The 15,794-nt window shown below is 41.5% G+C and overlaps 1 protein-coding gene across 2 annotated transcripts in view; it reads right to left on the reverse strand.

The window, feature by feature from the left end:
- Positions 1 to 12,738, reverse strand: part of Vmn2r55 (vomeronasal 2, receptor 55) — a 33,286-nt gene extending 20,548 nt beyond the window's left edge. For both annotated transcript variants that reach the window (NM_001374650.1, NM_001104645.1), the window contains exon 1: positions 12,454 to 12,738. In NM_001374650.1, coding sequence (NP_001361579.1) covers positions 12,454 to 12,738 — 285 coding nt within the window. The remainder of the gene's footprint in view (positions 1 to 12,453) is intronic.
- Positions 12,739 to 15,794: the final 3,056 nt, after the last annotated feature.

Here is a 15,794-nt window from a genome sequence, read left to right on the forward strand (position 1 = left end):
AAGTAGAAGGTACTCTACCCAACTCATTTTATGAAGCCACTATTACTCTGATACCTAAACCACAGAAAGATCCAACAAAGATAGAGTACTTCAGACCAATTTCTCTTATGAATATCGATGCAAAAATCCTCAATAAAATTCTCGCTAACTGAATCCAAGAACACATTAAAGCAATCATCCATCCTGACCAAGTAGGTTTTATTCCAGGGATGCAGGGATGGTTTAATGTACGAAAATCTATCAATGTAATCCATTATATAAACAAACTCAAAGACAAAAACCACATGGTCATCTCGTTAGATGCGGAAAAAGCATTTGACAAGATCCAACACCCATTCATGATAAAAGTTCTGGAAAGATCAGGAATTCAAGGCCCATACCTAAACATGATAAAAGCAATCTACAGCAAACCAGTAGCCAACATCAAAGTAAATGGAGAGAAGCTGGAAGCAATCCCACTAAAATCAGGGACTAGACAAGGCTGCCCACTTTCACCCTACCTTTTCAACATAGTACTTGAAGTATTAGCCAGAGCAATTCGACAACAAAAGGAGATCAAGGGGATACAAATTGGAAAAGAGGAAGTCAAAATATCACTTTTTGCAAATGATATCATAGTATATATAAGTGACCCTAAAAATTCCACCAGAGAACTCCTAAACCTGATAAACAGCTTCGGTGAATTAGCTGGATATAAAATAAACTCAAACAAGTCAATGGCCTTTCTCTATACAAAGTATAAACAGGCTGAGAAAGAATTTAGGGAAACAACACCCTTCTCAATAGTCACAAACAATATAAAATATCATGGCGTGACTCTAACTAAGGAAGTGAAAGATCTGTATGATAAAAACTTCAGCCGCTCGACTCGAGACTCGAGCCCCGGGCTACCTTGCCAGCAGAGTCTTGCCCAACACCCGCAAGGGTCCACACGGGACTCCCCACGGGACCCTAGAACCTCTGGTGAGTGGACCACAGTGCCTGCCCCAATCCAATCGCGCAGAACTTGAGACTGCGGTACATAGGGAAGCAGGCTACCCGGGCCTGATCTGGGGCACAAGTCCCTTCCGCTCGACTCGAGACTCGAGCCCCGGGCTACCTTGCCAACAGAGTCTTGCCCAACACCCGCAAGGGTCCACACGGGACTCCCCACGGAACCCTAAGACCTCTGGTGAGTGGATCACAGTGCCTGCCCCAATCCAATCGCGCGGAACTTGAGACTGCGGTACATAGGGAAGCAGGCTACCCGGGCCAGATCTGGGGCACAAGTCCCTTCCGCTCGACTCGAGACTCGAGCCCCGGGCTACCTTGACAGCAGAGTCTTGCCCAACACCCGCAAGGGCCCACACGGGACTCCCCATGGGACCCTAAGACCTCTGGTGGGTGGAACACAGCGCCTACCCCAATCCAATCGCGTGGAACTTGAGACTGCGGTACATAGGGAAGCAGGCTACCCGGGCTTGATCTGGGGCACAAACCCCTTCCACTCCACTCGAGCCCCGGCTACCTTGCCAGCTGAGTCGCCTGACACCCGCAAGGGCCCACACAGGATTCCACACGTGATCCTAAGACCTCTAGTGAGTGGAACACAACTTCTGCCAGGAGTCTGGTTCGAACACCAGATATCTGGGTACCTGCCTTGCAAGAAGAGAGCTTGCCTGCAGAGAATACTCTGCCCACTGAAACTAAGGAGAGTGCTACCCTCCAGGTCTGCTCATAGAGGCTAACAGAGTCACCTGAAGAACAAGCTCTTAACAGTGACAACTAAAACAGCTAGCTTCAGAGATTACCAGATGGCGAAAGGCAAACGTAAGAATCCTACTAACAGAAATCAAGACCACTCACCATCATCAGAACGCAGCACTCCCACCCCACCTAGTCCTGGGCACCCCAACACAACCGAAAATCTGACCCAGATTTAAAAACATTTCTCATGATGATGATAGAGGACATCAAGAAGGACTTTCATAAGTCACTTAAAGATTTACAGGAGAGCACTGCTAAAGAGTTACAGGCTCTTAAAGAAAAGCAGGAAAACACAGCCAAACAGGTGATGGAAATGAACAAAACCATACTAGAACTAAAAGGGGAAGTAGACACAATAAAGAAAACCCAAAGCGAGGCAACGCTGGAGATAGAAACCCTAGGAAAGAGATCTGGAACCATAGATGCGAGCATCAGCAACAGAATACAAGAAATGGAAGAGAGAATCTCAGGTGCAGAAGATTCCATAGAGAACATCGACACAACAGTCAAAGAAAATACAAAATGCAAAAGGATCCTAACTCAAAACATCCAGGTAATCCAGGACACAATGAGAAGACCAAACCTACGGATAATAGGAATTGATGAGAATGAAGATTTTCAACTTAAAGGGCCAGCTAATATCTTCAACAAAATAATAGAAGAAAACTTCCCAAACATAAAAAAAGAGATGCCCATGATCATACAAGAAGCATACAGAACTCCAAATAGACTGGACCAGAAAAGAAATTCCTCCCGACACATAATAATCAGAACAACAAATGCACTAAATAAAGATAGAATATTAAAAGCAGTAAGGGAGAAAGGTCAAGTAACATATAAAGGAAGGCCTATCAGAATTACACCAGACTTTTCACCAGACACTATGAAAGCCAGAAGAGCCTGGACAGATGTTATACAGACACTAAGAGAACACAAATGCCAGCCCAGGCTACTATACCCGGCCAAACTCTCAATTACCATAGATGGAGAAACCAAAGTATTCCACGACAAAACCAAGTTCACACAATATCTTTCCACGAATCCAGCCCTTCAAAGGATAATAACAGAAAAGAAGCAATACAAGGACGGAAATCACGCCCTAGAACAACCAAGAAAGTAATCATTCAACAAACCAAAAAGAAGACAGCCACAAGAACAGAATGCCAACTCTAACAACAAAAATAAAAGGGAGCAACAATTACTTTTCCTTAATATCTCTTAATATCAATGGACTCAATTCCCCAATAAAAAGACATAGACTAACAGACTGGCTACACAAACAGGACCCAACATTCTGCTGCTTACAGGAAACCCATCTCAGGGAAAAAGACAGACACTACCTCAGAGTGAAAGGCTGGAAAACAATTTTCCAAGCAAATGGACTGAAGAAACAAGCTGGAGTAGCCATTTTAATATCGGATAAAATCGACTTCCAACCCAAAGTTATCAAAAAAGACAAGGAGGGACACTTCATACTCATCAAAGGTAAAATCCTCCAAGAGGAACTCTCAATTGTGAATATCTACGCACCAAATGCAAGGGCAGCCACATTCATTAGAGACACTTTAGTAAAGCTCAAAGCATACATTGCACCTCACACAATAATAGTGGGAGACTTCAACACACCACTTTCTTCAAAGGACAGATCGTGGAAACAGAAACTAAACAGGGACACAGTGAAACTAACAGAAGTTATGAAACAAATGGACCTGACAGATATCTACAGAACATTTTATCCTAAAACAAAAGGATGTACCTTCTTCTCAGCACCTCACGGGACCTTCTCCAAAATTGACCATATAATTGGTCACAAAACAGGCCTCAATAGATACAAAAATATTGAAATTGTCCCATGTATCCTATCAGACCACCATGGCCTAAGACTGATCTTCAATAACAACATAAATAATGGAAAGCCAACATTCACGTGGAAACTGAATAACACTCTTCTCAATGATACCTTGGTCAAGGAAGGAATAAAGAAAGAAATTAAAGACTTTTTAGAGTTTAATGAAAATGAAGCCACAACGTACCCAAACCTATGGGACACAATGAAAGCATTTCTAAGAGGGAAACTCATAGCGCTGAGTGCCTCCAAGAAGAAACGGGAGACAGCACATACTAGCAGCTTGACAACACATCTAAAAGCCCTAGAAAAAAAGGATGCAAATTCACCCAAGAGGAGTAGACGGCAGGAAATAATCAAACTCAGGGGTGAAATCAACCAAGTGGAAACAAGAAGAACTATTCAAAGAATTAACCAAACGAGGAGTTGGTTCTTTGAGAAAATCAACAAGATAGATAAACCCTTAGCTAGACTCACTAAAGGGCACAGGGACAAAATCCTAATTAACAAAATCAGAAATGAAAAGGGAGACATAACAACAGATCCTGAAGAAATCCAAAACACCATCAGATCCTTCTACAAAAGGCTATACTCAACAAAACTGGAAAACCTGGACGAAATGGACAAATTTCTGGACAGATACCAGGTACCAAAGTTGAATCAGGATCAAGTTGACCATCTAAACAGTCCCATATCAACTAAAGAAATAGAAGCAGTTATTAATAGTCTCCCAACCAAAAAAAGCCCAGGACCAGATGGGTTTAGTGCAGAGTTCTATCAGACCTTCAAAGAAGATCTAATTCCAATTCTGCACAAACTATTTCACAAAATAGAAGTAGAAGGTACTCTACCCAACTCATTTTATGAAGCCACTATTACTCTGATACCTAAACCACAGAAAGATCCAACAAAGATAGAGAACTTCAGACCAATTTCTCTTATGAATATCGATGCAAAAATCCTCAATAAAATTCTCGCTAACCGAATCCAAGAACACATTAAAGCAATCATCCATCCTGACCAAGTAGGTTTTATTCCAGGGATGCAGGGATGGTTTAATATACGAAAATCCATCAATGTAATCCATTATATAAACAAACTCAAAGACAAAAACCACATGATCATCTCGTTAGATGCAGAAAAAGCATTTGACAAGATCCAACACCCATTCATGATAAAAGTTTTGGAAAGATCAGGAATTCAAGGCCCATACCTAAACATGATAAAAGCAATCTACAGCAAACCAGTAGCCAACATCAAAGTAAATGGAGAGAAGCTGGAAGCAATCCCACTAAAATCAGGGACTAGACAAGGCTGCCCACTTTCTCCCTACCTTTTCAACATAGTACTTGAAGTATTAGCCAGAGCAATTCGACAACAAAAGGAGATCAAGGGGATACAAATTGGAAAAGAGGAAGTCAAAATATCACTTTTTGCAGATGATATGATAGTATATATAAGTGACCCTAAAAATTCTACCAGAGAACTCCTAAACCTGATAAACAGCTTCGGTGAAGTAGCTGGATATAAAATAAACTCAAACAAGTCAATGGCCTTTCTCTATACAAAGAATAAACAGGCTGAGAAAGAAATTAGGGAAACAACACCCTTCTCAATAGTCACAAATAATATAAAATATCTTGGCGTGACTCTAACTAAGGAGGTGAAAGATCTGTATGATAAAAACTTCAAATCTCTGAAGAAAGAAATTAAAGAAGATCTCAGAAGATGGAAAGATCTCCCATGCTCATGGATTGGCAGGATCAACATTGTAAAAATGGCTATCTTGCCAAAAGCAATCTACAGATTCAATGCAATCCCCATCAAAATTCCAACTCAATTCTTCAACGAATTGGAAGGAGCAATTTGCAAATTTGTCTGGAATAACAAAAAACCTAGGATAGCAAAAAGTCTTCTCAAGGATAAAAGAACTTCTGGCGGAATCACCATGCCAGACCTAAAGCTTCACTACAGAGCAATTGTGATAAAAACTGCATGGTACTGGTATAGAGACAGACAAGTAGACCAATGGAATAGAATTGAAGATCCAGGAATGAACCCACACACCTATGGTCACTTGATCTTCGACAAGGGAGCTAAAACCATCCAGTGGAAGAAAGACAGCATTTTCAACAATTGGTGCTGGCACAACTGGTTGTTATCGTGTAGAAGAATGTGAATCGATCCATACTTATCTCCTTGTACTAAGGTCAAATCTAAGTGGATCAAGGAACTTCACTTAAAACCAGAGACACTGAAACTTATAGAGGAGAAAGTGGGGAAAAGCCTTGAAGATATGGGCACAGGGGAAAAATTCCTGAACAGAACAGCAATGGCTTGTGCTGTAAGATCGAGAATCGACAAATGGGACCTAATGAAACTCCAAAGTTTCTGCAAGGCAAAAGACACCGTCAATAAGACAAAAAGACCACCAACAGATTGGGAAAGGATCTTTACCTATCCTAAATCAGATAGGGGACTAATATCCAACATATATAAAGAACTCAAGAAGGTGGACTTCAGAAAATCAAATAACCCCATTAAAAAATGGGGCTCAGAACTGAACAAAGAATTCTCACCTGAGGAATACCGAATGGCAGAGAAGCACTTGAAAAAATGTTCAACATCCTTAATCATCAGGGAAATGCAAATCAAAACAACCCTGAGATTCCACCTCACACCAGTCAGAATGGCTAAGATCAAAAATTCAGGTGACAGCAGATGCTGGCGAGGATGTGGAGAAAGAGGAACACTCCACCATTGTTGGTGGGAGTGCAGGCTTGTACAACCACTCTGGAAATCAGTCTGGCGGTTCCTCAGAAAACTGGACATAGTACTACCGGAGGATCCAGCAATACCTCTCCTGGGCATATATCCAGAAGATGCCCCAACAGGTAAGAAGGACACATGCTCCACTATGTTCATAGCAGCCTTATTTATTTTTTTTTTCCATTTTTTATTAGGTATTTAACTCATTTACATTTCCAATGCTATACCAAAAGTCCCCCATATCCACCCACCCCCACTCCCCTGCCCACCCACTCCCCCTTTTTGGCCCTGGTATTCCCCTGTACTGGGGCATATAAAGTTTGCAAGTCCAATGGGCCTCTCTTTCCAGTGATGGCCGACTAGGCCATCTTTTGATATATATGCAGCTAGAGTCAAGAGCTCCGGGGTACTGGTTAGCTCATAATGTTGTTCCACCTATAGGGTTGCAGATCCCTTTAGCTCCTTGGCTACTTTCTCTAGCTCCTCCATTGGGAGCCCTATGATCCATCCATTAGCTGACTGTGATCATCCACTTCTGTGTTTGCTGGGCCCCGGCATAGTCTCACAAGAGACAGCTACATCTGCGTCCTTTCAATAAAATCTTGCTAGTGTATGCAATGGTGTCAGCGTTTGGATGCTGATTATGGGGTGGATCCCTGGCTATGGCAGTCTCTACATAGCAGCCTTATTTATAATAGCCAGAAGCTGGAAAGAACCTAGATGCCCCTCAACAGAGGAATGGATACAGAAAATGTGGTACATCTACACAATGGAGTACTACTCAGCTATTAAAAAGAATGAATTTATGAAATTCCTAGCCAAATGGATGGACCTGGAGGGCATCATCCTGAGTGAGGTAACACATTCACAAAGAAACTCACACAATATGTATTCACTGATAAGTGGATATTAGCCTCAAACCTAGGATACCCAAGATATAAGATATAATTTGCTAAACACATGAAACTCAAGGAGAATGAAGACTGAAGTGTGGACACTATGCCCCTCCTTAGATTTGGGAACAAAACACCCATGGAAGGAGTTACAGAGACGGAGTTTGGAGCTGAGATGAAAGGATGGACCATGTAGAGACTGCCATAGCCAGGGATCCACCCCATAATCAGCATCCAAACGCTGACACCATTGCAAACACTAGCAAAATTTTATTGAAAGGACGCAGATGTAGCTGTCTCTTGTGAGACTATGCCGGGGCCCAGCAAACACAGAAGTGGATGCTCACAGTCAGCTAATGGATGGATCATAGGGCTCCCAATGGAGGAGCTAGAGAAAGTAGCCAAGGAGCTAAAGGGATCTGCAACCCTATAGGTGGAACAACATTATGAGCTAACCAGTACCCCGGAGCTCTTGACTCTAGCTGCATATATATCAAAAGATGGCCTAGTCGGCCATCACTGGAAAGAGAGGCCCATTGGACTTGCAAACTTTATATGCCCCAGTACAGGGGAATACCAGGGCCAAAAAGGGGGAGTGGGTGGGCAGGGGAGTGGGGGTGGGTGGATATGGGGGACTTTTGGTATAGCATTGGAAATGTAAATGAGTTAAATACCTAATAAAAAATGGAAAAAAAAATAAAAAAAAAAAACTTCAAGTCTCTGAAGAAAGAAATTAAAGAAGATCTCAGAAGATGGAAAGATCTCCCATGCTCATGGATTGGCAGGATCAACATTGTAAAAATGGCTATCTTGCCAAAAGCAATTTACAGATTCAATGCAATTCCCATCAAAATTCCAACTCAATTCTTCAACGAATTAGAAAGGGCAATCGGCAGATTCATCTGCAATAACAAGAAACCTAGGATAGCAAAAACTCTTCTCAAGGATAAAATAACCTCTGGTGGAATCACCATGCCTGACCTAAAGCTTTACTACAGAGCAATTGTGATAAAAACTGCATGGTACTGTTATAGAGACAGACAAGTAGACCAATGGAATAGAATTGAAGACCCAGAAATGAACCCACACACATATGGTCACTTGATCTTCGACAAGGGAGCTAATACCATCCAGTGGAAGAAAGACAGCATCTTCAACAATTGGTGCTGGCACAACTGGTTGTTATCATGTAGAAGAATGCGAATCGATCCATACTTATCTCCTTGTACTAAGGTCAAATCTAAGTGGATCAAGGAACTTCACTTAAAACCAGAGACACTGAAACTTATAGAGGAGAAAGTGGGGAAAAGCCTTGAAGATATGGGCACAGGGGAAAAATTCCTGAACAGAACAGCAATGGCTTGTGCTGTAAGATCGAGAATTGACAAATGGGACCTAATGAAACTCCAAAGTTTCTGCAAGGCAAAAGACACCGTCAATAAGACAAAAAGACCACCAACAGATTGGGAAAGGATCTTTACCTATCCTAAATCAGATAGGGGACTAATATCCAACATATATAAAGAACTCAAGAAGGTGGACTTCAGAAAATCAAATAACCCCATTAAAAAATGGGGCTCAGAACTGAACAAAGAATTCTCACCTGAGGAATACCGAATGGCAGAGAAGCACCTGAAAAAAATGTTCAACATCCTTAATCATCAGGGAAATGCAAATCAAAACAACCCTGAGATTCCACCTCACACCAGTCAGAATGGCTAAGATCAAAAATTCAGGTGACAGCAGATGCTGGCGTGGATGTGGAGAAAGAGGAACACTCCTCCATTGTTGGTGGGATTGCAGGCTTGTACAACCACTCTGGAAATCAGTCTGGCGGTTCGTCAGAAAATTGGACATAGTACTACCGGAGGATCCAGCAATACCTCTCCTAGGCATATATCCAGAAGATTTCCCAACTGGTAAGAAGGACACATGCTCCACTATGTTCATAGCAGCCCTATTTATAATAGCCAGAAGCTGGAAAGAACCCAGATGCCCCTCAACAGAGGAATGGATACAGAAAATGTGGTACATCTACACAATGGAGTACTACTCAGCTATTAAAAAGAATGAATTTATGAAATTCCTAGCCAAATGGATGGACCTGGAGGGCATCATCCTGAGTGAGGTAACACATTCACAAAGGAACTCACAAAATATGTACTCACTGATAAGTGGATATTAGCCCAAAACCTAGTATACCCAAGATATAAGATACAATTTCCTAAACACACGAAACTCAAGAAAAATGAAGACTGAAGTGTGGACACTTCCTCCTTAGAAGTGGGAACAAAACACCCTTGGAAGGAGTTACAGAGACAAAGTTTGGAGCTGAGATGAAAGGATGGACCATGTAGAGACTGTCATATCCAGGGATCCACCCCATAATCAGCATCCAAACGCTGACACCATTGCATACACTAGCAAGATTTTATCGAAAGGACCCAGATGTAGCTGTCTCTTGTGAGACTATGCCGGGGCCTAGCAAACACAGAAGTGGATGCTCACAGTCAGCTAATGGATGGATCACAGGGCTCCCAATGGAGGAGCTAGAGAAAGTACCCAAGGAGCTAAAGGGATCTGCAACCCTATAGGTGGAACAACATTATGAACTGACCAGTACCCCGGAGCTCTTGACTCTAGCTGCATATGTATCAAAAGATGGCCTAGTCGGCCATCACTGGAAAGAGAGGCCCATTGGACACGCAAATTTTATATACCCCAGTACAGGGGAACGCCAGGGCCAAAAAGGGGGAGTGGGTGGGTAGGGGAGTGGGGGTGGGTGGGTATGGGGGACTTTTGGTATAGCATTGGAAATGTAAATGAGCTAAATACCTAATAAAAAATTTTTAAAAAAAAGTGCTGATTCTACCAAGCAGCTGTGTGCCCTTCACTAGCCGATCATCACAGACAGCCCTGTGGATTTTCATCATCTGTCCTTCCCATTGCCCACCCCTATAATTATTTCCAGCACCTCAGCTAGGCTTGGTCTGACTCTCTCATTTGCACACAGCTGTTAGGATGTTCCTTAGAAAATTCATGTCTCTGTGTGTGTGTGCATGTGTGTGTATATGTGTGTCTACGTGTCTATGTCTCTATGTCTGTCTGCCATTCAATGATGATATATGTATAGACATAGAAGACAAATTTGGGGGCTGGTTTTCCAGAGGTTCATACTCAGGCCATCAAGCTTGTTAGCAAGCACCTTTACTCAATGAGCCATCTTGCTGTACCTGATAAGAACAAAAGGATTATGGGCTTTTATCAGACCACCATTGTGAGGTTTTCCAGATGTAAGAGAAATGGTAATCTGATTCATCAATTTGTAGAGGAGGACGTGTTAATATGTTCTTAAAACAGAGAGTACTTGGAGATGTGACATGTGCGTTCTGTGTCTGTGGTGGTTTGGTCTGGTCTGGTGTGGCCTCGTGTGGTCCATTCTGTTTGGTTTGAGAGGCACCAATTGTGGCTGGTCAGCCTCAGAGTATGAGTGAAAACCTTCTTCCACTACAAAATGTGTAAAGTTTATACTGTCTTAAGACAAAGGCCCTAGCTTCTGGTTGCTTCATGTGGAGAGAAAAGGCTCACTCAAACTCATGCAGGTGGTCTTGCCAGGCTGTGCAATAAAACAAAAGCTGTTCTGTTATGTTTGGATTGCAGATGAGCTGTGATCATTTCTATGTATAAGTTTGTCCCATGAAACACATATTACTAGTTGAAAACAAATTATATTTTAATACAAATGTTGGGACAAACTTAGACTAAAAACAATTCATTGATTTTCAGAAACTCAATTTTTTACTATTTTCTATGAATGAGTGTTTCTCCTGTATGTATGATTTGTACCACATAAATATCTGCTAACCATGCAGGACAGAAGAGGGAGTCACATGTCTGGAAATGGAGTTGCAGATTCATATAAACCACCATGTGGTTATTGGGATTTGAAATTTTTCTAAAAGAACGCTCAGTGCTCTTTATCTCTGAGACATATCTCCAGTCCTGAAATTCAAATTTAACTAAAATTTATCTTGCAGCCCTACAGGCTGGAATACAAGAAGTTCTTTTAAATATTCAATATATCAAGTTTCTATTCTGAGCATAATAGTGCACAGGACTCAGACATCAAAGGGAAGAAGATCAAGAGTTCAAGGGCAACCTAGATTACACAGAGAAATGCTGCATACATGCACACACACACACACACACACACACACACACACACACACACACACAAATACACACCCAGAAAAAAAAACAGAAACGAAGTTTGGTTTTTGGTATGTTATCGTTTACAGAGAAAAAAATGAAGTTTCTACCAATTTAAATATGCCTCATTTTGAGGGATGGAGAGATACCAAGATGACCAAAAGCACTTGCTGCAAAATCATAAGGATAGGAGCTCAGATCCTAGTACTCATAGAACTAGTTGGGCATTCCCTTCATGACAATAACCTCAGCTCTAAGAGGGATACACACAGGAGGCTAGGTGGAGCTTTCAACCTTCCAGCCTAGCCAAGAAATCATGGGTTGTAGGTTCAGGAAGAGATCTTGACTAAAGGGATAGGTGGGGAGTGATGAAGGAGGCCTCTCTGGCCTCCACAGATATGCAAAGGTTCATGTACAGACATACACACAAACACATGCACCTCTCTGGCCTCCACAGATATGAAAAGGTTCATGTACACACACACACACAAACACATGCACACTATCACAGACACAGTTGCTCTCCCTTTCTAATAATAATAATAATAAATTGATGGATTGATTAATATGGTGATGGAGAGATTAGTGAGTGGTTAATACTACTTGGTCCTCTATCATAGGAACCAAGTTTAATTTCAAGCACCCTTATGACACATAAAAACTATATGTAACAACAGGTCTAGAATGTCCAATGCTCCCTTCTGATGTCCACAAGCTAGCTAGATATATATATATGACAAAATACTCAATACACATAAAACTTTTAAATATATTTTTAAATAATAAAACATTTTCTCACATTTTTTAATGCAGGGGGATGATAATTATTTCTAAATTGTCAATACATGGAGGAGAGAACTATGTTGGACATGGGGGGAATATTTCAGGGAAGCTGGCTCCTCAGCAGAGCTGCTCACTGCTGTGACCATCACCATCATCATTAAGAGACTGCACCACATTCACTAAAGAATAAGGCGTTGTGCAACTCACCTGGGAAAACTTGTACAGCCCCAGAAGTCTGGCCATGGAGACAGACAGGGAAGACCGTGTGTCCCCAACCAAGGCAGCCTGAGGAGAGCCATGCTGGCATGTGTAGTTGGGGATGGGCTCCTCCTGCCCTGTGAGAAAGCCCATTGTCTCATAGAGGGCTCCATGCACTGAGTCTCCAGAGTTTCGAATGGAGAAGCCCAGTGTCAAATTGGGCAACAAGTGAGCACTCCTATTAATCTCCTCAATGGCAAAGACGAAACTCTGGGCCACCCGGTAGCCCCACATGGAGACACTGAGGGAAAGAGAAGGCCACATTTATCACTCGTTATGTGGTAAATGGAACAAGAATGAACACTGTGTCTCAAGTGATCTGAGTAAAAATGTACATCTCATCAAACACTTGTGCAGAGATGTGTACATGAGCACATTTCAGAAGAGTCAAAGGGGAACCAGAGGGAAGGCACAGACAGTAACCAAAGGGAGAAGGAGAGTTTCAGAACAGGAGGGACAGTTGAAGATATATTGCATGAGCTGTGTCAACAGCCCACTTGTTTAATCCCACCACTCAGGAGGAAGAGGGAGGTAGATGTCTGTAAATCAGAAACAAGAGCATAGTCTATGTAGCTAGTCCAAGGAAGCTAGAGACCCTTTCTCAAGGACACAAGGAAAATAAATCTATTGAATAGTATGATTGGTTATAATTATGATAACTAACATCTATTTCAGAATTGCTGGCATTAGAGCCAGATGATATGGAGACAAGAAGTGAAATGTTGCCTTCAGGACATGACTCAGACACTGCATGTATGGGAGCCTGTCAACATCCAATCATTCACTGGCAATTTCTTTGTTTGGCCTTACTTGTTCTTGTTTAACTATTGGCAACTGATGTATTTTAGATTAAAGACTGTCATTTTCTTCAGTCCTCTAACATGTGACCCCACCAGACTCCAATTGGCATTCCTAACCCACAGCCACACAATACAACCCTAGTTAAAATTCAGTGGGTACAAAGCAAAAAGGCAGAAATGTGGGAAAGGGACCTCAAGTGTGGAGGAGGTAATGACAGGTATAGAAGAAAAATAAGGGGGGCTAGGGAATGAGAATAAACTAAATGTGCCATATAAACATATGAAATTGTCAAAGGGTAAATCTAATAAAATATTAAAGCATACATACAACCAACACCAAAATTACTCAATATGTCACATGTATATTTTTTACATATTTATTCACATGTATCTATGCAACAATAATAACCATTAAAAAATGAACGTGCATGAATTTATAAGTGAGAGTGCATATGGAAGAAGAAAAAGATAGATAGATATATAGATAGATAGATAGATAGATAGATAGATAGATAGATAGATAGATAGACAGACAGACAGATAGACAGATAGGGGGTGTTCAGACAGGGTTTCTCTGTGTAGTCCTGATTGCCTGGAAATCAGAGAGATATACCTGCCACTTCCTCTTGAGTACTGGGATTAAAAGCGAGTTCCACCACATCCAACTGATGTTACATTTTAATTAAATTTTTTAAATTGTTATTGTTGAGTATAGTTTTTTTCTATTAAGTTTGAGTCACTCAATCTAACCTCACACTCACTATATAGCAGAGATTGACCATGTACTTCTTTTATATATGTATGTGTATGTATATGAAAATATAAGCCAAATGTCACCTTCTAATGTATTCTTCAATAATGCTCACTCTGTGTGTGTGTCTGTGTGTCTGTGTGTGTGTGTCTGTGTCTGTGTGTGTGTCTGTGTGTCTGTGTCTGTGTGTGTGTGTGTGTGTGTGTCTGTGTGTCTGTGTGTCTGTGTGTTTCTGTGTCTGTGTGGTGTTTATGGGCTTATTTCCCTCTGAGCGTGTGAAGTCTGATGTGATATCAGGATATCATTCACAATTGCTTCTTCATCCTATAAAAACATTATTCTGTGCACATGTGTTTTTATAGACCCACACATGCTACAACACATGGTGGTTAGGAAGCAAGGTTTGAGTCAGTTCTCTTCCTCTATCTTTATGTGGGTTCCAGGAAGAGATCATCAGGATTGCATGCCAAGCATTTTACCCCATGAGCCTTCTGTCCACCTTCCATTTTGTGACAGGTAACCTCACTAAACCTGGACTTCATCCACTCAACTAGGCTGCTGGACAGCAATCTTTAGGAAGCCTGTCTCTCTGTTCCTAACCAGGTTTACAGATACTCAACATGCTAAGCTTGTATATGGGTTCTGGGAATCGAAACTATGGCTTCGAGCTCACACAGCAGACATTTCAACAACTCAGGCATTTCTCCAGCTCCTAAAACCTTAACTCTTCATTCTCCTGGTACAACTGACACATTAGACTTTAAATGTTCACATCTTCAAAAATTGAGTGTGTAAATGAAGTATTTGTTGGTGAGTTTGATTAGCCACTCTATACTATACACATTTTTAAAATATTGCACTGTACCCAATACAATTATTACTCATTAGCTTAAGAAATAACGTGGTAGACAAGTATGATGGCACACACTTGTGATTCCAGCACTCAGGTGTAAGCTGGAGATAGTGATTTCTACAATAGCCTCATCTACACAGTCAGACAGACACTGATTCCAAAGAAGAAGCAGAAGAAGAGGGGGAAGAAAAGAAGGAAGGAAGGAAGGAAGGAAGGAAGGAAGGAAGGAAGGAAGGAAGGAAGGAAGGAAGGAAGGAAGGAAGGAAGGAAGAGAAAAGACAAATATGTCTGCAATCTTGTTTGAAGCTAGCCTGAACTTGACCAGGAGTTCCAGACTAGTTATAGCACAAAGTGAGGAACAGTGATACAGTCTCTCTCTCTCTCTCACACTCTCTCTCTCACTCTCTCTCTCTCTCCCTCTCCCTCTCCCTCTCCCTCTCCCTCTCCCTTTCCCTCTCCCTCTCCCCCCTCTCTCTCTGTCTCTCTCATACACACACATACAGAGTCATTTAAAGTTATGTTAAATGTGAAAATGCAGAGATGGAAAGTCTCTGGCATTTTTGGTTGAATACAAAATGATGGTAGTTTTTTCAGAAACTCTTTTCAACTGCTTTTGACTCAAGTCTCATTGTGTACCTCAATATTGCCTGAAACTAAACTTCTGCTTTAGCTTCATGAGTCCTAGGAGTAAAGTCATGTACCCCATACTAAGCCACTGTTGCAATTTTTACCAAAAAAAAAAAGTTAAATAGAAACATAAAACAGAATAGTAACAACAAAGGCTATGTAGACAGCTACTCTGTGCAACAGTACATTGGAAAAGCTGGGATAAAAAAGGACAAAGAATGGTTGTGGATAAGGCTCAGTACATGGAGTTAGATCCTCA

This window comes from Mus musculus, chromosome 7, assembly GCF_000001635.26.
Source record: "Mus musculus strain C57BL/6J chromosome 7, GRCm38.p6 C57BL/6J".
In the NCBI taxonomy this organism is placed as follows: Eukaryota; Metazoa; Chordata; class Mammalia; order Rodentia; family Muridae; genus Mus; species Mus musculus.